This window comes from Eleutherodactylus coqui, chromosome 1 (genome assembly GCF_035609145.1).
Source record: "Eleutherodactylus coqui strain aEleCoq1 chromosome 1, aEleCoq1.hap1, whole genome shotgun sequence".
NCBI lineage: Eukaryota > Metazoa > Chordata > Amphibia > Anura > Eleutherodactylidae > Eleutherodactylus > Eleutherodactylus coqui.
In genome coordinates, this window is record NC_089837.1 from 244,564,679 (window position 1) to 244,590,019 (window position 25,341).

General features: G+C 42.4%; 1 protein-coding gene across 2 annotated transcripts in view; it reads left to right on the forward strand.

Annotated features, from left to right (window-relative positions):
• The window catches only part of ARMC2 (armadillo repeat containing 2), a 143,395-nt gene that overhangs the window by 36,810 nt on the left and 81,244 nt on the right, over window positions 1-25,341 (forward strand). For both annotated transcript variants that reach the window (XM_066607512.1, XM_066607503.1), the window contains exons 4-6: window positions 2,855-3,023; window positions 13,472-13,649; window positions 15,934-16,001. In XM_066607512.1, coding sequence (XP_066463609.1) covers window positions 2,855-3,023; window positions 13,472-13,649; window positions 15,934-16,001 — 415 coding nt within the window. The remainder of the gene's footprint in view (window positions 1-2,854; window positions 3,024-13,471; window positions 13,650-15,933; window positions 16,002-25,341) is intronic.

Genomic DNA, 25,341 nt, shown 5'->3' on the forward strand with positions numbered 1-25,341 from the left:
TTATTTTTTTAACGGGGGGAGGAAACAATGAAAATGGGGGGGGGAAAAGGGCCGTGTCATGAAGGAGTTAAAGCATACCTAACTTTTCAGAATAAACTACCATATGTTTACTCTAGAAATGATACTATTTCTGGCCATTACATGACATTTATTAGAAATTTTCCCCTCTGCAAGCTGCATCTCTGATTTTCAGTTGTCCCACCATTGGTGATTAATATGTATGCTTGTTTAAATGGGCAAGTGAAGGGATTTGCGTGAACAGAAGCAGAGTTCTTGCCGTGAGTGCAGCATATATACCAAGCTGCTATGTCTGTAGACAAGAAGAGTAGATGGGGAAATTAGCTGGTCTCTTATTCCCCAGATATCCTTTCAGGACAGGGTCTCTTGAGTGATTGATCAATAACAAGTGGTGGCTCAAGAAAATCTTCTGGCCCGTCTGAAAGAGCCTGCAGGTCACTTTTAGCTGCAACGTCACAAAGCTGGGTTGGTTCATGTGGGACCACAGGTTTGTGCTCCTTGTACCACGGCGTCTTTCTCTTCTGACTGTATAATTTAATTTCACAAGTCTATGTCAAAACTGAATCTTGAGCCACTTTAGTGATAACTTAAAAGAGTTGTCCAGTGGCTAAAATAAATTTAAAAAAAGTCGGTGACTTCTGAGAATATAATAGTCTATACTCACTCACTTGTTGGCTTCCGCCATCACTCTGTTCCCTGCCACTCCAGTGTCCTCTCACCGCTGAGCATAGCTGTTTACATGCCGTTCTTACCAATGCGGTACGAACGGTAAGGCCAGTGCAGTCATTAAGATCAGAGGGAATTTAATAGGTGAATTTCGACTCCTTTTGTTGAAATCGACAAGTAACCCATGGAGGCAGCCCTCTAAGAAGAGGTCCATAATATGTTCTAAAATAGTTTGAAAGCTCCCTCAAGGTAAAGTATGCCTATCACTTTATTTAGGAATTAACATCTTGCATGGTTTACCTTAACTCATAATATCATAATCTACATTAGCAGCCTCTTTTTCTGGCCTCCAAGACAGCTGTAAGTAAATTCCCATACTCTGTATATTAGCCTTTCTGTGAACCTTAATGAAAAGGAGAACTGCTGCAGACACAGGCCCCTCTATTCAATACAGGATCCTAGAAAACAAAGAGCAATTTTTTCCTACATTTCTTTAGTTTATGTATAGCTTGCAGAATGGATAATGGAATGCCTCTGCTCCTCTATCTTTGTAGTGCAATACAGTTATGGGATGGTAAGAATAATTCATGAAGTCCAGGTATAGCTTAATCAGAATGCCGTATGCATTCACATCTATCCTTAGGTATCTGTGGTTATACCCACCATGTAACAAAAGTCTTTTGTAAATTAATAAGGAAACTTGTGTCCTTTTAAAAATGGAGTGCGTTAAAATGGCATAATCCTGTATTAAAGAATTCAAGGACTTTTTCATGGCTCAGACATGCATACCATAGAACGGGTCACCAAGCATAACTATAAAACTAATATAAAAGTGTATTTCCAAGAAGGTTAAATAGTGCTAAAGTGATGCAAGAGGTTAAAAAAAAAAATTAAGATCTTTGTACATGTGATTATTTTTAACAATGCACTATTTTTGAGTCACTTACCTCCACGCATGACAACACAGCATCAGGTAACCACAGACCACCTGCTTTTCTGAGGAAGTAAGTGGATTGTGTGGGGGAATAAAGAAGACTAGAAAGTAAGAAAGTATTTCTTAAGATCATTTTCAGGAGAGTATGTTGTCCACAGCACTATAGAACTTAATGAAAAAACCCCAATGCCCTTGAAGGGGGCGTCCATTACGATGTTTTCCTCTTTTAGCATGTGTGCACATAGTACAATCCACAGCATAAATCCTAAAGCTGTGTATTTCTGCTGCATGTCTTGCTGCGGATCCACACAAGGATTTAGCTCTGTGAATAGGCAACATCTGTCTGTGGAATTTTATGTCACTTCTTAATGTGGATCCGCGTCGGAAATTTCATAAGTGGATTTTGCCCATTCACAAAACTAAATCCAGTGTAGATCTGGGGCAAAATATTCTGCAGAAAAACGTGTTTTTTTTTAGCCTGCAGATCTCTAGTGAGGTTTTAGAGGTGGAATCTGCACAGAACAATCCACTGTGGATTTTGCCATGTACACATACTCTGTGTGCACTTGTCTTACATTGATGGCCCACATGGGCTAAGGAGATATATTTGACCCAGTTGGATGCACTGTTAGGGCTCCTCCCCACGGACGGAAATCCGCCGCGTTCCCCGCAGCTATTAGGTTCTATTGAACCTAATAGCACAATGCTTCCGCGGTGGAATTCCGCACCGTAAAATCACCCGTCCTCACCCGCGGCATGCTTTATTTGCCGCGGGTGTACGCGCGGACGGCTTCCATTGCAGTCAATGGAAGCTGTCCGTCACGCTATCTTCCGCTGTAGCACAGCGGAAGATAGCGTGAAACCGCTGCTCCGCCCACCGCCAGCCGCGTCATGTGATGCTGTGGGCGTGTCATATGACGTGGCCGGCGCGTCACATGACGCTGTGCGCGCATCACGCGCTCTATTGCGCATGCGCGCCGAAGCGTAATGCGGGATGGAAGACTCCGGATCCAGAGGTAAGTATTGGGGACTCTGGGGGGCGCCGTGACGGGCGGCCGTGTGCAGCCGGCTTTAAGCTAGACCTGGCCCTCTATTCACTGGCATATTCTGGGCCTACTGTTGGTGCTGTGCGTCTCTAACAGCGGGAACTGTATGCATTAAACCTGAAGACTACAATGTAGTGCCTCAACATAGATTCAGGCATGTGTTTAAAGAGTGTGCCATTTTATTTTATAGAAGCCTAAACTTCCGTCTCCAGAAACTAATGATGATATGACACCAAAAACCCCTCAGCCACCTCCGCATGCAATGCCATCTGGAAGGTCTAGTAGAACTCGAGCACGCTTGATGATGGCTACATCTCATGGAAATATTCTTACAGATTCTGGAATTCAGCAAGTAGAGGGTACGTTTGCAATGATTATTATTATTACAATAATAGAAATAAATAAACCTGCATATAGCAGAAGCCATAGTGATTATGACACAGAGTTGCGGTGTTTGAAATTTCTTGTGTCAAGACTACATGGAGACTGATAATCTCCATGTAGGGGGGAGGATTTTCATCTCCACTTTTCAAAAGCAATAACTTCTTTTTTTTTTTTTTTTGTAGTTTTATTGGTACCCTTATGGGGTACATACAGCTTTTTTCATCACTTTTATTGCGTTTTTTTGCGTTAATTGGCTTGCTTGATGTAGTGTGTACGTGCACTGGCATATGGCTAGGGGTTGCAGGGGCTTGTAATTGTGACCCAGCTCCTTGGCTAGGGGGGGCACACGGAGCCCCTGCCATATACTATCATATCACTGCAGCCCACAGGCCGGCTCTGGGTGACGCTCGGGGACGGGAAGGCCATCACTTGGGGCAACCAATTCTGCACTGCAGACTCCCCCAGAGTGCAGTCGTACCTTCCACCGAGTGACTGCAGTTGTGATTTGTCATAACTGCAGTTTATTAGTGCACTTCAGCCATGTGATTGGTCCGGCCGGTGGTGTCTGATAGCCCTCCTGTCTACCATCAAGACAGGAGCTGCTGTTCTCACTCTTTTCTTCCAACTTTTTGCTCTGTCTCCTACCGGATTAGGGTTTACCTTTTTGTTAGAAGCTTTCTCCACATATCGTGGGGTTGCTGGTTTTCTGTGGCTATTGTTCCCAGTTTGTCATTTCTATCCCAAAACTCCCCTTTTTTTAGGGGTTTAATCAATTTTTGGGTTATTTGGGACGCGTTATCTTCTATTTAGTGTCCCTTTTAATCTGGTTAGGTTTATCTAGAGGAGCGAATTCCTCCCTTTCTCATCTAGGAGGACTTAACTACTTAGGGAATTTCAGGGTTTCATATTCATTGCCTGATAACAGCATTATTTTCAGTGTATGGCACCTTTGTATCATAGATTAGAGAAACGTTATAACTACCAAGGACAATTTCGTGTTTGATGACACCATCATAGATTACGGTTCCTGATGAGTCTGTGTATGACAGAAACGCGTTGAACCAGTACGAACCATTTCTGCATTAATAATTCTCTCAGAAGGTTTTTCTGAATCTCGTCCTGAATGGTTATTGAAGCTATATTCTGCATGAGAACGCATCAGTACCTTAATGGTGGTTCTCTGGTTATTTCTAGCAGAATTTGATTCTTCATTGATTGATAACCTGTGGTTGATAATCTATCAGCCACTTGTGTATTTTTTCTCGGGGGGCATCAGCAGAAGCTTTGCTTGTGGTTTGTCCATTCTAAACGAAACTATATACAGTTCTTTTTTCATCACGGACAAGGACCTATCATAGGCTGCTGCTGGTGTCCTACTGCTTCAGCATCTTTAGCCCGGTGCTATTATCCAGATAGGGCAGTTACCTGGTCAAGAACCAGATTTTATCTCTTATTTAAGAGGGTTTGTGTACTAAGAAGACATAGGCCTGGTGGCCTCTTGTCATTTCACCTCTAATAATTCTGATCCTTGTTGATGAGACACAATAGGAGCCCGAATATACGTCACCATTGGAGGTGTTCCGTAAACCACTTACCTTGATGGAACGATCATCCTCCTTTCATCTTTTTGTGAAGGACGCATCCTAATATGGTCCTCTAATCTTTATTGGGTGACATCCATCCCCAATGGTGACTGAAAAAGAGTGCATTAGAGTGTCTCACGTTGCAGGATACTTCTGCATTGTAATAGAGGTGTCAATTGCATATATTTTCTCTGGTCCTTTTCCAGGGTTTAAAATTCTTGCTCTGTGTTTGTTAGTTCCAGTTTGTCTGTTTTTTGTGAGGCCCAATCATTTTATATTTATTGATTAATAAAAGTTATATTTTAAGGGATATACCCAGTGAATATTTTGAGATAGCGAAGAGGGGAGCGGTGACCTCGCTGTGTATCCGAGGTATGTGCTGTATTTAATCATATATGTATAGCTGGTGTAAGTTATACCAGCTGTACATATATAATTACATACATGAGATACCCAAGTTATACTAGAATACTCTATATCACTATATACAGGAGGATGTATGACTTATACCAGCTGTGTATATATGTGTGTGTATATAATATATATTTATATATATATAATATGTATATTTTTTTTTTACGATGGTTCATATCACTATATACAGGAAATGTATATACATCTCTTATATATGTATATATATTTCCTGTACGTACTAATATGGACCATGCTGATGTACCCTGGGTACTTGGTCCATATCACTATATACAGGGAGATGTATGACTTATCTCAGCTGTTCATATATAATTATATTTCTTATATAGGATTGCACATTTTACACATAATTAAAAAATTGCATCAAAAACATGTATGCGGTTTTAAAAAGATTCCATGTTATGTTTAAGTCTACATGCAGTTTTTAATATTATTTGCAATTTCTTAAAAACACATATGGTTTTTGAATACCGCTTGCAGTTCTTTTTTTTCAATTGTGGTTCAAAAATGCAACAAAAAACGTGAACACAGCCTAAGGGGCTACAAACAAATTTTCATGTAGTCTAGGAAATAAGTTATGTTTGGAAAGTTTATGCCAAGGGGCTAGATCATGTATGTAAATTTGTTTTACATCTGTATGCAATGTGGTTTAGGTGTGGGGTGTGATGGGGTCCGAGCTGAACTTTTGCACCCAGGCCCCTGAGTCTTTAGTTACGCCCCTGGGTAGGTGAGTCTGCTTTGAAGACTCCTAGACTTTTCACTCTATTTCACTGAGTAATTTTCACTATTGCACTGAGTAAGCTTCTTGCTGAGTTTTTTTTGTTGGCCTTTTTGTTAATCCTGGATTCTCTGGCTGGGAATCTTTGTTCCTCAGTTGTGTGGTTATTTTTACTCAAATTAAATGGAAATTGGTACGGTGAATGTACGTTAAGTCTATTTATACAATATAATCTTTCAGTTTTGCATATATTACAAAGTGCCTTCTCGTTTTCTGTTATATCATCGTAGCAATTATTGAATGTTGTGCCAAAGGACATGCTGAGAGGCTGGCTGACCCAATTATAATGCACTGTCTTGAGCCGTTGCAGCTTGTACATTGTTTCCGTTATTTGATTTTTGATGAAGTCCAATAGTGGAACCCCAAAGTGCTGGTATGAACCAAGACTCAGGCACTCCTTCAAAATCTAAGAATAAAAATTCTATAGGCCATTCACATGTCACTGTCTTCAGGATAGCACTAGATAATCAATTTAGCTAAAAGCTATGTTACCTGAATAAACATGTACATTCAACCTGGGCACTCTTAAGGCCCATTTACACGCAACAATTATCGCTCAAAAGCCAAGAGTGAATCATTGTATGTAAATGCTCCAATCTTTGACTCTTCAGTTGAACAATGATTTTTAGATGAACATAAAATCCATCCTTCTGCTGGAGAGAAGATAACATGCATGCTGTGTTTGCTGTCCATGGTGCTGTATTCTTCACAGGAGCACTGACTACATTGTATTCAGCAGAAAGCCTGCAGCAGAATAAAGGAGCCGAATGCAGAGAACAGACCACCTGCTGTTCTCTGCACACACGTCCAGGAGGCTCATTTACATGCAAATGAAGGTGATAAACTGCTAATGGACATTAGTGTCCATTAGCAGTTTTTACAAAACAATTGCTCAAAACCTATCTTTTGAACAATTATCTTTACATGTAAATGGGCCTTTATGTCTGATGCTCATTATCTCTCGAGGGAAACAGAAGATCAAATGGGTTTAATAGGGCATATTAAAATACAGTTGATCTGTTCCTGTACATATTAGACTGTTAATGAATTCCACCAACATTTCCCAATGGGTAAATTATGGGGTACAACTCTGTCATAGGAGAGGCAATGCAGTGGAGAGGCAATTTCCTTACATACACTCTTGTGTAATGGCCATCTATATTGAGATTAAACCCACAGTTTTTGTCTCAAAGCATATATAGTGAAAATTGAACCACATTATGGATATTATTTTATACTTTATGAAAAGTACAACTACATTTTTTTTGACGCTTTAACATGTCGTAGCGAAATGCAGAAGTTGAGGTCTAGGGTGGTCTGGCTGCTAAGACGATCAGAAAGAAGGACTCGTCTGAGCTCTATGCCTCTTCAGCTGTCATGGCAAGCAGTGTATATATTCCATAGACTTTCTATGGAGCCTGTACTCCACTAAAGAGAAATAATGGAAATGGCTGACATCATGACATGCCAAAAGTTTTAGAAGACTTTAGTTACCCTTTTAAGCACACTTTCATATGCCAGTCAGTATATGATATCCGTATTGTAAGGCAAAACGTGCCGTAAAACCTATGCGGAAAAACAAATGTAACACCTTTCTGCAAATGGATGTAACTGTACATCATCCATTTTAGTGGTGTTTTCAAGTCAGATTCAATGGCTGAGCTGTGCCTGAGCCATCCGCAATGAGTGATGGCTGTAACATACAGCTGACATTCCGCTGCAATGTCTAAGATCGGACATAACTCCAATCTATGTTTTTTAATCCCTTTAGATGCTGCCCACATTAGCTACTGCTGTATCTAGGTATCTAGAGGGAGGGGCCTCCCTTTGTCATCCCTGGGGCGACACGTGTGCCGCACAGATGGGCTGCATAACAAAGGATGAGGAGGTAAAAATACATAAAGAGGGGATTTCCCGGTGTAGTATTACTGAAACAATCATGAAAGAATAACGATGGACTTTCGCCTAAATGGGTTGTGCATATTGGGCACAGCCTCAAATACAATGTGTTAAATCCCTCTATACAGTTATGTCATCAGCAGCAATTCATGGGAGCGAACAATCCAATGCATATAGATTAGAACAAAGACAACCATTGATATCTCTGCTCTGAGACCCCCACAAACTGGATGAAGATGACTGGATAAAAAGATTAACTTAAGACCGAAATCATCATTTATTTGCACAACAGTGTGTTTTATTCTAGTTGGAATTAGTTTTAATATTTGCCTTTTGTTTGGAAACTGCTGCGGGGCTGAAGGAATCCCCCATAGCAAGGAGACAGAGGGAGGCGGAGCTACAGACATCTCCTAGAGATGTCCAAAAACGTTTCTTCCACATCAGCAGCCATCTCATCAATTCTTCTTGAAACGGTGTCATTACTCAAAAGAATCGATTTCACCATGACAGCCCCAGCATAGTACTGACAATCTCTTTAACTGCGGGTAACACAAGTGTTTCCCCAATAGTATGTGATTTGCCACATTGCACTATTAATAAAGAGACTTTATAAGAAGCAAGGAGGCCTTTGTCAGCATTGAGAGCAGATTTTCCAAATAGCTTGCCTACAGTGCTGCGGTTCTCAAACTTTGACTTTAAACCTTGGAAAAATGAAATGGGCTTACCTACTTTGTCTGAATGCATTTTTGCAAGGTGATCACTCAGTCTCAATAGCTTCATTTAAAAATGCCTTTTCACAAATGAGGCACAAGGGAAGCTTATCCTTTGTAGGAGAAGGATAAATCCATATTTCAAGTATTTATTTGAATATTGATGGAATTTCTTCTTCTCAGCCATTTATGTATGCTTCAAGAATGCACTGCTTATGACGCTCTATCATATAATGATGTATGACTTTTTTATAACTCCATGACTCGGCTACAGATTAAAAAAACTGGATAACCTAAAGAACTACCTAACCCGCTGTATTCCATAATGCCGCTGATTGGCTGGAACTTTCACTTGTGTGGGTCTCTGGGAGTTGTAGTCTTAGTGGACGCCAAATGTCTTTTCAGAACATGGATATAAACTACAAACTCCCAGAGACCCACACAAGTGAAAGTTTGAAGCAGTTTCAGCCAATCAGCAGCATTATGGAATACAGCGGGTTAGGTTGTGCTGTAGGTTATCCAGTGTTAGAAGTGTGATTGATCTGTAGCGGAGTCGTGGAGTTATAAAAGTCATACATTATATGATAGAGACGCGCAGGCTGTACACAACTCCCATTACATGTAAGTGATTCATATGGAAATACCTCAGTTTTCACCGATTGTTTTCAAACAGATTGTCGACGAGGCCACACTAGTAATTTTTAGAAAAATGCAGTTACTAGCCGAAAAAAAATAAACAAAGCAAACACGGAACACCCCCTACCTTCTTATGTTCCGCCACCCCCCTGCTGCCCCTTTTGTTCCACTGCTCCCTTGAGAAGTTAAAACGCCCCCTAGGGGGCAATAACGCCCACATTGAGAACCATTTTACTAGATTATCCTTCTGAGGATGGTAACTGTACGTACATAACTGCTCTAACTTAAATAACTGGCAGAGTTCCTTCATCACTCTAGACATGAGAGGTCCCCTGCTTGGCATCTCTTTGGGGTTAACCACCCAGCTAAACATCCGGACTAATTTTTTTGCAATGACTTTGGAGGAAGCATTACACTAAGGAATAGCCTCAGAGTAGCATAATCTACTATCACCAAAAGATATTGGTACCCAGATATTCCAGTATTAGTTCCCCCAATTGTTTTCCCACAAGTTCCAAAAGGGTGGAAAGTCTCTTCTCAGGATTACATCAAACATCAGAACTTGAACCATCCTTACTTTATAATGTACAGCACCCTGGGGAGATTGAACACACACAATAGCAGTAGAATATTGGCAAGTATCCACATGCATGCCAACAGGTCACAGTATACAGGTCAGGTGTTCTGTCTGTGTCACCAACCAAGCTGGCTTTCACCAGAGTAACCAAACTGCCGGAATCCATTAAAGGGGTTGTCCCGCGGCAGCAAGTGGGTCTATACACTTCTGTATGGCCATATTAATGCACTTTGTAATGTACATTGTGCATTAATTATGAGCCATACAGAAGTTATAAAAAGTTTTTCACTTACCTGCTCCGTTGCTGGCGTCCTCGTCTCCATGGTTGCCGTCTAATTTTCGCCGTCTAATGGCCAAATTAGACGCGCTTGCGCAGTCCGGGTCTTCTTATCTTCTCAATGGGGCTCCGTGTAGCTCCGCCCCGTCATGTGCCGATTCCAGCCAATCAGGAGGCTGGAATCGGCAATGGACCGCACAGAAGCCCTGCGGTCCACGGAGGGAGAAGATGCCGGCGGCCATCTTCACCGGGTAAGTAAGAAGTCACCGGAGCGCGGGGATTCAGGTAAGCGCTGTCCGGTGATCTTTTTTAACCCCTGCATCGGGGTTGTCTCGCGCCGAACGGGGGAGGGGGGGGGGGTTGAAAAAAAAAACCAAAACGTTTCGGCGCGGGACAACCCCTTTAATGCAGCAACCTTTTTGTTGTTGTTAGACAATTCACAGAGATGTCTCTTGGAAACATCAGCATAAGCCACAGTACAGACAACCTGTGGAAATGTAGTCGTGTGTTTCTCCAACTGATAGTCACATTGCGTAGGTTCTAACATGATAGGATAATTGGCTGCCATATGGCTGAAGTCCCGACATTGGTAACACCTTACTGGACCCTTATTTGGCATGACCACATGTCCTTGAGGCTTTATTAAGCCTCCAACCTTATCCTTATCACTTACAGAGTTATTAATCTTCCTGGCAGCCCTGTACCCCAGCACAGTCTTAGAGCAGATTCTCATAGTCTTGCCCTCGCGTGTGCCAAAAATTGACTGCTGAGCAGGTCCCAAGCCACTAAATTTAATTTTATAAGATCTACTAATTGATCGGCCATTTTAGGGTCTCCATAGCTGACCCACTTTCTCAGTGCCTGTGGTAGTGCTCTCAGGTATCAATTGAAGACAATTCTTTGCACGATTTCAGGCATTGTTAAAATTTCCAGTTGTAACCATTTTTTTGTCAGATGGATCAGTTCATACATGTGATAGCGGTGGTCTATCCAGCCATTAGGTCCAATGGTGAACCAGTTCAGCTCTAACCACTACCATCACGTCTAAATGAGCCATAACATCAGCTTTTAGGGTACCATAGTTCTGAGCCGTATCCACCTCCAGTTCAAAATATACTTTTTGTGCTTCTCCCATGAGGAAGGGAGCGATCAGGCTGGCTCAGCATGCCTTTGGCCACTCTTTACTGTCAATGACCTCTCAAATTTTTCAAGAAAGGCTTCAACATCATTATTGGCCGTTATCTTCTGAATATATCAGCTCATGTGTACGGCTTGCAGTTCCCTAACTGATCTGCCATGGGTTGCGCCATGGATAATTCAACCACACACTGCACCAACTCCTGCGGGAGCTGTCAACCCTTACTGACGCCCTCAGTTAACAAGGACACCTGATTCACCACCAGGCAATTTGTCTTCTGTTGTGTCGCTGTAAACTGCACCATAAATGTGCAGGGAATAAGAAACACCATAAATGTGATTGGGATTTCCCCCGGGCTAGGTACCACAGGGCACACTTTTAACTCATGATCTTCCAACAAAGAAAAAATGTTTATTCTCTTCAACTACTGGTGCAGTGGTACAGACCTCAGTCACTTCTGAGTAACACAGAATTAAACCTAGCCTGTCCGGGGCTAACGTTACATAAACTGCCCTCACCACCGACTGGTGAGCTGCCCTCTCCCAGCCTACCCACATAAACAATAATGTTCAGTTATGAGTTTCTTACTCACACAGGATATTTCTCAGAGGTTAGAGCTCCCACAACTTTGGCTGTCTGTGCCTCCAGGGCAGCGGGCAGAGCCTACACCGCTCCTTGCCTTTTAACACCCACCCACTGGAGCTGCTCATGAATGACCTTGCAGGTGATTCTCCTTTCTGCTATTCTGCAGAATGACGGAGAAGTCTCTAGGAGATATATGCATCCCATCCACAACTACTACTGTCACACTAGTGATTAAGCTTTATTTCTATAAAACCGCAAAAACATTTAACGTTTTTAAAACCACCCTGGTAGTACTTAATTCCCATGTTTATACATTACTAAATGGACTTGAACTGGAATAAAATAAGTATGTGTGCAGGAAAATATTGTGTGAGTATGTTTTAAATTAATTGCACAATGAATTACAGATTGTAGTATTTCATGGTACATCAAGCAACTTTCCTCTTTTTCTGAAGGCCTATTTACACTTCACTATTTTTTCAATAGTGATTAATCAGTCATTTTAAAAACTGTTATCACAGATTGACGTTCATCAGTCTGATCCTAGTAGTAGGAGCCATGCACTAGATAGACAGCAGTGTCTTCTGTAAATATCGCTATGAGTGTCAACTAGTAATCATGCTACCAAAAGTGAAGATTTTTACAGTGGAATGAATGGATGTTCAACATTAAATGATTGCTTAAGGGGACGTTCACATATGGCGGAAATGCTGCAGAACTTCTGCGGTGGAAATTTCCACAGCAAATTCCGCAGTATTTCTGCATAAAAAGTGGTAAAATCCACACCTTTAGTGCGGATATTGACCAGGGGTCACATGTCACCCTCTAGTGAGCACCAAGCCGCTGGTTAGGTGATTTGGAAATTGCATCACCTGACCAGTGGCGCAATATGTTGCAAAGTGAAGAGGAGCTGCTAAAATCTGCTGTAAATCTACTTATTTCTGGTCCTGGTTAATATTTTTGACTTGGTAAGGCTATATTCACCAGTGCATTCAGGCTTCTGTTCCTGACTCCATTTTCCTGCTACATTATGGGAGAAGAAAAACGGAATCCCTTCTCAAATGCATCCGTTCTATGACCGAATCAAATTGCACTGAACTGACCCTTTTACTGTAATGGAGTCCATTCAATTTCTGTTATGTCCTCCGACACTTTCATGAATGAAAGGAGGGGCGTAGCTAAAGGCTCATGGGCCCGGTGCAAAACTTTATCTTGGGGGGGCCCCCCAACTTCTCTTAACCCCTTAATGCAGAGGCATAACTTGAAGCTTCTGGGCCCCAATGCAAGACCTGTAACGGGGCCCCCAACTATAATGCTTTATTCATAGTACTGGGCTCCTTATGTGGAGAAGAGAGGCCTTTTGGTCCCCCTAAGACTCCTGGGCCCGGGTGCAACCGGATCCTCTGCATGCCCTATTGTTACGCCAGTGGATGAAAGGGTACAAAATTGCTGCACTATTTTGCCTAGAATTGTATGCTTCCAAAGGCTTGGAATGAAGCCTCCAATGCAGGTATTAATGTGGTTAATTAATAGAGATGAGCGAGCATGCTCGGTAAGGGCAGTTACTCGAGAGAGCAACGCTATTTTCGAGTAACTCCTTGTTCGTCTGAGAAAATTCGGGGAGGCCGCGGAGGTGAGCGAGAGAGCTCTCTAAATCCCCCCCACCCCCGAATTTTCTCCAAGCATGCAGTTACTCGAAAATAGCAGTGCTCTCTTGCTCTCTCAAGTAACTGCCCTTACCGAGCATGCTCGCTCATCTCTATTAATAATTGTAAGAAATGTTATTGTTTTATTCTCTACTCAAACAGAAAAGAGTTTGAACATCTTGAAACAAACACAAATTACGAAGGAGAATAACTCTGAAGAAGACGAAACTTCCTTTTTCATAAATAACTCTGCAGTCCAACTTGACTACAATATTTATGTTAACCCAGAAGAAGGAAGAACTGAAGAGACTTCAAACCCACAAGCTAACAAGGGGAACTGGTTTGTGATCTGTTACTTCTTATTCCTGTTTTACTATTTAAATTGAACTTTGTATTTGTCAGTTAACACATCTAAATGTTTTTATATGTTTTTCTACATCATTTTACCAGTTTGCAGTTTCTAAATTCTGAAATCCATAAATTCTTTGCTTTAAACTCTTGTCAAGACAGACCTCTAGTGGTAATACAAGGTCTGTCTTTTATGTACAGTGATAACAAATATCTCCCAAAAATTAAAGCAAATGTATAATTCAAAAATAGTTTATTCCGAATTCAGGGTTTTATTATAAATGTAGCTTTTACAGTTTTTTGGTACTATTTGTTTTTTTCCACATTTTTTTTAAATAGCATGCATTTTACACTTGCCATGGGAGCAAACTCGAGAAGCTGACATGTACTGCATTCTGCATTTTTTTTATTGTCAGCTTTGCTGTGTAGATTGTGACAGGGCCATCAATCGTTTTATTATAAGGCATCACATTTAATAGGAAATGACTGCTCTGTTGTACTGCTGGAGCTTAAGTGACAAATAATTGCAGTAGTATGACTATACACACCTTTACGGCGCTGTCTCTATTTTCCCTCTAAGTTCCTGGTCTCTGTGATATGGCCTTTACTCAATTTTTTTCCCTGTATTATTAACACTTTGATCACCATTAAAGCGGTTTTCTGAGAATCACTAATATTGGTGTATGTGGGGAAGAAAAAAAAATCTAAATACTCCCATCCCATTGTGCTCTGCTCTCCTGTCACTGCTCACCACTGTTTTGGTCTTCTGTATAGAAGCGCTTCAGCAGTCATGTGGGTTGTTCACCCATGTGACCACTGCAGCCAATAAGAGGCTGGACAGGTACATCATCAGTGACCTCCTGTAAACCTGTCTCAGAGTTTTTGTGTTAGAAGCCCATGTGGCAGGTTTGCAAGACATTGCAACTCTTTCTGGCCCGATGTCATCAACTGTCAGATGCTGTGCTGCCGAAGCAGCGGTCCAGTGTCGCGGTGAGTATGTTCATTTTATATAAGGAGCTCAAAACTACATAAAAATCAATAACTGTGAAAAACTATTTGACTCCCTGAAGACCAGAGATGTTTTTTTATTAAATTTTTGTTTTTTTTGTCTTTCCTTCAAAGAGCTATAACTTTTTGGTTCATTTTTCTGTCGATCTGTTGTTGTTTTTTTTTTTATATATAGTGGTACCTGTTGATGTACCACAAAATGTACTGAAAATCGTCTAAAATTTAAAGGGGTTGTCTCGCGAAAGCAAGTGGGGTTAAGCACTGCTGTATGGCCATATTAATGCACTTTGTAATATACATCGTGCATTAAATATGAGCCATACAGAAGTTATTCATTTACCTTCCCTGCGCTGGCGTCCCCGTCTCCATGGCTCCGTCTAACTTCAGCGTCTAATCGCCCGATTAGACGCGCTTGCGCAGAAGGGTCTTCTGCCTTCGGCTCGGTTCGGCAGCAGCTGCGTTCTGGCTCCGCCCCCTTCTACGCGTCATCTCGTAGCTCCACCCCCGTCACATGTGCCGATTCCAGCCAATCAGGAGTGCTTAACCCCACTTGCTTTTGCAAGACAACCCCTTTAAGTGGTGTGACATGAAAAAATGTCATATTTACATATACAGCATTCATGGTGCAGTAAAAAAGTTGAGCACTTTATCTTGTGGCTCAGTATGGTTATGGCGGTATTTACCTAATTTGTGGGTTTTTTTGTTTTATCTTTTTATATTTTACTACTTAACTTTTCTTAAAAACTGCTTTTTTTTTTGAGAAGATGTGTTAATTAAAAAAAAAAATTCGCATTCTGTTCTTTTTTCCCTTGGTGTTCAGAATAAATGGTTGGATACTTGAATAGTACAGAGTTTTTTTTAAATCAATGTTTAGAGTTTTTGGTTAGAAAAGTTAGGTCACTTTTTTTTAAACTTTTTAAAAGGTTATTAAACTTTTTGTACATGTTTCCTTTGTTCCCATAGGATCTTAGGATCATTTAATTGCTTGTACTTTACTGTATATGGCAATACTTCAGTATCGCAGTGTATTGTAAGTTTTACTGTTACTTTTTAAGCCTCGCCACTCCTGTGAAATATTGATGAGCTATGACAGATCAGACTTTAGAATGAAGTTTAGGGAAGCACTGTTGGAATTAACCTGTCTGGTTATTATAGCCAGTTATGTATAAAACTAGTGATGAGAAGGAAATTGACAGAAACTACCACTTGACTATTTGTGATACTGCACTAATTTACCTCACACTGTTTATATGTTGTTGATTGTTTAGGGTTAACAGTGGGCGAAACAAGAGCAAATCTCCATCTCCAAATGAATCCAAGAAGTCCTTAATTAGAGGTAAAACAACAAGTATCTATATGACCCACTGGTTCTTATACCATGTTTTTTTTTCTGCACCAGATATGCGTCATTATAAGGGCTTATTTACACAGGCAAGAAAAATGCACAAATTGTGTGCATCTGTACAACACAGAGAATTTGAACATTGTAATAACCCATTTATTTCCAGTTTACACACGCCGATAGTGTGAGATGGAAAGACTGTAGCAGATCCTATTTTCGTGGGTGAATAAGACTTGTAGGGCTTTTTACAGGGAACACATTAAGGACAACTGTTCTGCACCACAGAAAGCAAATTATGGTTTGAAATTGGATGCAAACTGTTTCTACAGGTGTCTCAACTTTTGTAGATTTCTTTCAAACCCTCCGACTCTATATAACCAGTGTTGGAACAGACTGCATTACAATGCTTCAGGACAGAACACATTGCTGTCATAATGGCAAGAAAAAGGCAATTAAACAAAGAAGACAGACAGACAATTATAACCCTTAGAAGTGTGTAGATCTGTCTTACAGAGAAGTTGCCAAAGTGGCAGTCAGTACAGTTTCCTATGTCCTCAAAAGGCACTTGTAAACTAGAGGAAAATCTGACAGGAAGATGTCTGGCCGACCACTACAAAATCAGATAAGTTTTTCAGAATCAACAGTTTGTGTGATCAGCACCTCACAACACAAAATCTTCAAGCACAGCTTAATGCAGCAAACGTTAAATAAGGTTCCATTTCACTGTGAAAAGAATACATGTTTCAGGTAGAGTATCGGTAAGAAAGCCACTGCTACAGTCCATTGGACTACTGAAGAGTGGAAGAATGTCTTATGGACTAATGAATCAAAATTTGACATCTTTGGTACGTCACACAATGTTTTTGTATGCCATCAAGTAGGTGAAAGGATGATTCCTGAGTGTGTGACACTAACTGTCAAACATGGAGGAGGAAGCGTGATGATCTGGGGCTCATTTTCTGAATCCAGAGTCGGCAACTTGCACAGTGTCACTGGCACATTGGCCAAAAAGGGCTACCACAGCGTTTAGATACACCATGCCATACCATCTAGTGTACGCCTAGTTGTTCAGAGGTTCATATCACAAGATAATGATCCAAAATATACTTCTAGGTTATGTCAGAACTACTGAAGATGAGAAAAAGCCATAGGTTTCAATGAATGGAATGGTCTGCACAGTCATAGAATGGTAGAATTGGAAGGGACATCCAGGGTCATCAGATCCAACCCCTTGTTCAATGGAGAATTCACTAAATTATTCCAGACATATGTCTGTTCAACCCATGTTTGAACACTTTCTTTGAAGGAGAACTCACCACCTCCCGTGGTAACCAGTTCCACTCATTGATCCCTCCTGCTATCAAAAAATGTATTCTAATATCTAATCTGTGCCTCCTCCCTTTTAGTTTCATCCCATTGCTTTTAGTCTTTCCTTGTACAAATGAGAATAGGGCTGATCCCTCTACACTGTGACAGCCCTTCAAAAATTTGTAGACCGCTATTAAGTCTTCTCTCAGCCTTATTACTTGCAAGCTAAACATTTGCAGATACTTTAACAGTTCCTCTCACATGTTTTGAACAACACTCACTATCCTGGTAAGTATTCTCTGAACTTGATCCAGTTTGTCTGTCTTTTTAAAATTGGGGTGCCCAGAACTGGAGACAGTATTCCAGATGAGGTCAGACCAAGAACGAGTATAGAGGGAAAATTGCCTCACGTGATCTAGACTCTATGCTTCTCTTACTACATCACAGAATTGTGTGTTGACTTGTTTTGCTGCTGCATCACACTATTGACTCATGTTCAGTCTTTGACCTATTAGTATACACAAGTCTTTTTCACATGTGCTACTGTTTAGCACAATTCCTCCCATTCTCTGTGCTAATTTCATTTTTTTGCCCAGATGTAGGACTTTACATTTCTCCATGCTAAATACCATTTTGTTAGTCATTGCCCACAGTCTTAGCTTGTCTAGATCTTTTTGAATCCTCTCTCACTCTTCACTTTGTGTTAGCTATCCCTCCTAACTTTGTGTCATCGGCAAATTTGATCAGTTTCCCCTTAATTCTCTCATCTAGATCATTTATAAAAATGGTGAATAACACTGGACTCACAACAGAGCCCTGTGGTACCTCACTTGAGACCTTCTTCCAATTGGATATGCAACAGTTGCCTTGTCATTCCCATATTTGGTTATTTTTTGCAGACTTAAACTTGGGGATTTTAGTTAACTGTAAACTTAACTGGAGCAACTAGTGTCAGGCAGCTGCTGCTAAGGCAAATAAAATGATGCATCAAAAGAGGCATAAGTACGAATGACAAAAACATTGTTCTTCCGCTCTTGAATATTGTGAAAGTTTTGGGCACTGGTGCTCAAGAAAGACACATTAGAGCTTGCGCGGATTCAAAGCTGGAAACTAAAGTATTAAACTGAATTGGTGTTATTTAGTTTAGAAAAAAGACTGCTGAGGGGCAACCTAACAACTATGTTTAAATATATCAGGGGACAATACAGAGGTCTCTCCCATGATCTGTTTATACTCAGGACTGTGACTGTAACAAGGGGGCATCCTCTACGTCTAGAGGAAAGAAGGTTTCTACACCGACATAGAAGGGGGTTCTTTACTGTAAGAGCAGTGAGACTGTGGAACTCTCTGCCTGAGGGTGATAGTGATTTCGCTAAAAGAGTTCAAGAGCAGCATGGAAGCCTTTCTTGAGTGTAGTTAAATTACATGATAAGGTGCATCTTTTGAGTGATCATTTTGCATAAACTACTATTTGGTAATAATGCCTATTAGTACCAAGTAGCAGCATGTGAGCCATCGGGAGCTGTAGTTGGGGAACAGACCTCCGCAGTTCCCTGATTTACTTTCGATGGCTTTTGAGCGAACTTTGAACAATAATCATTGTGTCTAAATCGGCTTTTACAGTCCCTGATTACTTCAGAAGAGTTGGTGATTCCGATTGCCAAATTGGAGTCGAGAAGAAATAATTTTTCTCTAAAATGAGGAAACTTGACTTCCACCTCATGGGGTTTGTTGCGTGTCTCTAGATACAGATTGCATGATAATGGGCTGAATTGAATGGACATGTGTCTTTTTTGCGCCTTACTTTATATGTAACAAGTTACTATTGTAAACATGACTTTGAGCTTCACAAAGATCCTCCTGCTGTTACCATGCGGCGGTTGCTGGTCCTCCCGGGGTGGCAGTGTGCAGGGTCCCGCGGTCTGGGCGTGTCCCTCGGCTTGTTGTCCGGCTGCCGGGGACGCGGGTGCCTGGCCGGCGTGGGCGGTGTGTTGCTGGTGGCGTCGTGCGTACGCGCACCTGTGAGTGAGCTCCCTTTTTGTTGTGTGCTGTTGGGAGTTGGCCGTCTCCCTCTCTCCGCCCCTGGGCGGAGGCTTTTGTTTAAAGGTCGGACAGAGACTTGCAATCACTGCCAGTTATTGGTTTCCCTCAGTGTACTAGCTAGTCTGCCTCTGTTGGTCTCCTGATTCTGTCATCTTGTCTGCTATACTTTGCTATTATCCGCCAGGTTTTTCCATCTGCCTCAGTTCTGCTTAGTATTGTTTGTGTTGGTTATTTACATCTGCCTTTCTGTTGGTATTCTACCCTTTCCATCCAGGTATGCCAGCGTCCCTTTTTCGGTCCCTAGTGAGCGTAGGGACCGCCGCCCAGTTGCCAGCCTGGGGTTAGCCAGGAGTGGAGGCAAGTTGGCTGGGACAGGGGTTGTGGGTGAGATCTAGGGCACTTGGGCTGGCGTATCAAGGGTAGTATATTGTAACATAATAACTGGCCCTTAAAATTGCTCTCCAATGGAGGCCATGAGTACCCTCACAAGTCGGTTGCAGGATTTAGTGGTCGTGATCCAAGACCTGTCTGGTCGTATGGTGGCCCAAGAGCACTGGGAGTTAGTGCATGTTTCTACCGCCCCTTCATTTCCTGAGTCCAAGTGTCCGCTTCCTGAGGTATTTTCAGGGGAGAGGAGCAAGTTTTTTGTTTTTCAGCAGGCATGTAGATTGTATTTTCGGATGCGGTCTGCTCCTCCAGCTCAGAATCCCAGAAAGTTGGATTGATTATGCCCTTACTTCGGGGTTCCCCCCAGACATGGGCCTACTCCTTACCTGAGAGTTCGGCTTGCCTGCAGTCAGTTGATTTGTTTTTTGTTTTGAAATACTTGGAGGTAGTTTTGATAAGCCGGACCGTGCGGGGTTGACGGTATCTCATCTCATGTCTCTGTCAGAGGAAGCAGTAGGTAGAGGACTATTGCTCTAAATTTAGACTGTATGCAGGTGAAACCTGTTGGAACAATAGCTCTTAAAGATGTGTTTTTGTTGTGTCTTTCTATCGCTGTCAAGGATCTACTCATTTCTCATCCCACTCCCGTGACACTCAATGATGCGATGGAATTGGCAGTTAAAGCTGACAGGAGGCTGTAATCTAGAAAAGAGGAATGTCAGGCCCGTAAGGCTAGGGAATCCAGCAGACCCCCACCCACTTCTCCCATGCCAACTTCTGGTGCCGAGCCTATGGAAGTGGACCAGTTAAGTCCCGAGGAACGGCGATGGTTCCGGATGATTCATCGTCTCTGCCTCTATTCTGCGAAAGCCGGACATCATGTGGCGACCTGTGCTTAGAAGTATCTACAACTTCAGTCCGAACCGGTGGAAAACTTCAGATCCTAGGCGATTTTTGGGAGGATCGCCTAGGATCACGGGTACTTACTAAGTTGTTGGTGCCTTGTCAGATTGGCATCCGGAATTTCACTCGGTCCGGTCAAGCTTTTATTTTTTCAAGTGCTGCCGCCAATTTGATCAGTTTAAGTTTTGTCAGACCTTTGATTAAATTCTCGGCGTTAAAGATTTCCATACACTTCACTAGTATTGATTCTATCCCTCTGTCTGCAGGTGTTGTACAATGGAGGACTCTCGTTTTACAGTTCACTGTGGGTGTTCTCCATTCTGAGACTCTGTCGTTCTTGGTAATGGAAAGGATGTCCGTTGATGTAGTGCTTGGCATGCCCTGGTTGGGACTGCACAATCCCCGATTTGATTGGTCCACTTGGGAATTGACACATTGGGGGTTGTCCTGTCATAGTCACTTAGCTACTAGATCCGTGTGTTCAGCAGATACCATTCTTATTCCTGAGTATTTGTCTGATTTTCATGACGCATTTTCCAAGAAACTGTCTGAGACTTTGCCTCCTCATAGGGAGTGGGACTGTGGTATTGATTTGATCCCCGACAGTCCCATCCCTAAGGGAGCCATTTTTAATTTGTCTGGGCGTGAGCCCTTAAGTCTAATACCTCAGAGTCTCTGTCCAAACGACATATCGGGCTGTCCAGGTCCCCTGCCAGGGCAGGTCTATTCTTTGTAGAGAAGAAGGATGGGACATTGAGGCCTTTCGTGGGTTATCAGGCTTTGAATAAAATTACAGTGAAGAACCAGTGCTCCTTTCCCCTGATTCCTGATTTATTGAATCAGGTGGTAGGGGCCTACTGGTTTTCCAAATTGGACTTAAGGGGGGCTTACAATTTAATTTGCATCCGAAAGGCAGATGAGTGGAAGACCGCATTCAACACCTTGTTCGGACATTTTGAATGTCTAGTCATGCCCTTCGGACTTTGTAATACCTCTGCTGTGTTCCAGGGGTTTGTGAACGCGGTCTTCCACGACTTCCTGGGGGTATTTTTGGTCATGTATCTCGATGACATTCTGGTGTATTCCCCAGACTAGGATTCATATGTGCGGCACCTGAGGATGGTTCTGACCCGTTTGCGTGAGTATCAACTTTTTGTCAAGTTGGAGAAATGTATTTTTGGTACTAAACAAGTGTCTTTCCTTGGTTATGTGATTTCACCCATGGAGATTCAAATGGAGTCTGATAAAGTGGCAGCAATCTCCCAATGGGTCAGACCAGAAAACCTGAAAGCTCTCCAGCGGTTTTTAGGTTTCGCAAATTTTTACTATTTACTAACCGATCTTACCAAGAAGGGTGTCAACTTGGTAGGATGGTCGCCAGAGGCCCTAGAGGCTTTTAGTCGTCTCAAAAGGGTGTTTATTGCTGCTCCGGTGCTAGTACAGCCTGACGCGCGGCGACCGTTCTTCATTGAGGTCGATGCGTCTAAGATGGGGGCGGGGGCTGTATTGTCTCAGGAAGTCAGTGGGAGATCTGGGTATAGTCCATGTGTGTTCTTCTCGCGGAAGTTCAGTTCGGCGGAACATAACTACGATGTGAGTTATTGGCGATTAAGGGGTCTCTAGAAGAGTAGCGTCACCATCTTGAGCAGACAAGGCATCCCATTACCGTGTATACTGATCATAAAAAACTTGGTATATCTCGCCAATGCTAAGAGACTCACAGCTCGTCAGGCCAGGTGGACGTTGCTTTTCGCTAGGTTTAACCTCGTCGTTACATATATTCCAGGGGAGAAGAACGTGAAGGCAGACGCCCTCTCACGGAGTTTCGGTTCGCCGGAAAGTGAGACAGTGGCTCCTGAGAATATCTTGGCACCTGTAGTGCTGGTGGTGGCAGCTGTAGAATCTGATCTTGTTCCTCATCTACAAAATTGTCAGCAGGACGCTCCCTCGGGGGTGCCGGAGGGCGGATGGTTTGTGCAAGAGACCTTGTGTCTTAGAGTCTCACTCATATGTTCTCGCAGGCCATCCACGGGTTCAAGGGACTCTGGATCTTTGTACTAGACACTACTGTTGGCCAGGCATGTCTCGGGAGATCCGCGACTTTAGGAGATGCTCTGTCTGTGCACGCAGTAAAAGTAGTCGGCGTTGTCCGGAGGGGCCTCTGGGACCGTTACCGGTGCCTTCTCGTCTGTGGTCGCATTTATTGGTACATTTGATCACTGATGTACCCAAGTCTCAGAAGTTCACCACTATCCTAGTTATTGTAGACAGTTTCTAAAAAATGGCACATTTCGTGGCGTTAAAGAAGCTACCTTCTGCGATAGAATTTTCCAACATTTTTGTAAAAGAAATCATTTGCCTACATGGGGTTCCTGAGAACATTGTATCTGATCGTGGTGTTCAGTTTGTTGCGCAATTTTGGTGAGCCTTCTGTAGAAACCTGGGAACGTTGCTTTCCTTCTCGTCAACATTCCACCTGCAAACTAATGGTCAAACTGAGCAGAAGAACCAGGATTTAGTGCAAGATTTACGGTTGCTTGCTAGCGAAAAGGCTCATCAGTGAGCAGAATTCCTGCCATTGGCAGAGTTTGCGCTAAACAACCATACTTGTTCTTCCACTGGGGTATCTCCATTGCTTTGCGTATATGGTCAGCATCCTCGCTTCCTTACAGCTATTTCTGCGCCGTCTGCCTGTCCTGCAGCTGATGTCACAGGAGCGAGGAGTCTGTCAGTATCTGAACCTTACAGTATTGGACAGAAGGTATATTTGTCTTCTGGAAATCTCAAATTGAAGGTTCCGTCTTTGAAACTGGCGCCGCGTTACGTGGGTCCCTTTATCATCACGCGTGTAGTAAACCCGCTTGCTTATGAACTTGATTTGTCAGCTACATGGAGGGTTCACAGGGTTTTTCATAAGTCATTATTGAAACCTTTTGTCCGTTCCCTCAGTGTGCTAGCTAGTCTGCCACTGTTGGTCTCCTACTTCTGTCATCTTGTCTGCTATACTTTGCTATTATCTGCCAGGTTTTTCCATCTGCCTCAGTTCTGCTTAGTATTGTTTGTGTTGGTTATTTACGTCTGCCTTTCTGTCGGTATTCTACCCTTTCCAATCAGGTACGCCAGCGTCCCTTTTTCGGTCCCTAGTGAGAGTAGGGACCGCCGCCCAGTTGCCCTCCTGGGGTTAGTCAGGAGTGGAGGCAAGTTGGCAGGGGGGTTGTGGGTGAGATCTAGGGCACCCGGGCTGGCGTATCAAGGGTAGTATACTGTAACACCTTCATAGGTCAGCCTTAGCAACAAAAGAAAAAAATGACATGACGATGCTGAAAAAAGCATAAATATGGCATTTGGTTTCAAGGTTATGAACGCCGCATGTCACTTGTGGTGGATCCGCATGGAATAGTGTTGGAATTTTGCCCGCATATTTTGTACATTCACTGTACATTAACATCATTGTGCTCATTACTTCTGTTGTGTCACATTATACACATTTATCCTTATAGTGTCATGCAGTGACACCAACGGGATCCTTGGAAATTACTGTATTTTCTGGCATATAAGACCACCTTTTAACCCCGAAAAATCTGCTCTGCAGTCAGGGGTCGTCTTATACACCGGATATACATGTCCCCCCCCCCCCCCCCCCAAAAAAAAAAAATCAATACTCCCCTCCCTGCAACAGGCTGTCACTCCCTCGTGCACGCTGGCAGAGCATTGCTTTCTGCAAGCAGGGCTTGAATGCCCCGCCTCCAGAAAGCTAATGCTCTGATAGGCTAATGCCAGAGTAAGTTAGCCAATCACAGCCATTCATGATGTCATTCAATGACTGTGATTGGCTAATGCCAGACTAAGTTAGCCAATCAGAGCATTAGCTTTCTGGAGGCGGGGCATTCAAGTCCCGCTTGCAGAAAGCAATGCTCTGCCAGTGTGCACGAGGGAGCGACAGCTTGCAGCAGCGCCGCCGAAGGCGAGGATTGATTGATTGATTTGATTGATTTATTTATTTATTTATTTATTTTTTTAACACTTTATTTCCGACATATAAGATGAAAAATCAGGGGTCGTCTTATACGCCCCGTCATCTTAAATGCCGAAAAATACGGTAGCTAGAAAATCGTTGTGCATTATCGATGCTCTTTAACTTCACTTTTCCAATGACGTTTTCTCTTGTATCACAGTATTTTCTAACCTTGCACTGTAACATCACTGATTTTTAACTCTTATCAAATTTGCATTAGGGGAAAATAGTTACCAAATTACCACACAGAATATTGGGTGGATTTACTAATACCATCTAACAGACAGTGCAAAGTTGGATAGTCTTAATGATGCCGGATTTATCACAGTGAGGGTGTATTTACACGGGCAAGCGTGATATTGGTCTGAGAAACTTGGACAGATATTGCACTTAAAAACATGCGGATTTGCCTACTAGTGTGAGGCTTTTTGCAAAAACGCATTGCAGTACATGTTATTTGTAAACACCTCTTTTATGTGCGGGAAAAATCGCATTTTTATTTCTATAGGAAAAATAAAAATCACATTGCAATTGCATGAAAAATCACATCTGCATGCGAATGCCTAGCGATTTTTAAAACAAAATTCCTATAGGAAATAATGAGCACTATCGCCCAAAGAACAGGACATGAATTGCTGCAAATGAAATATCACCCATGTCAGCAGACACATTGCAAAT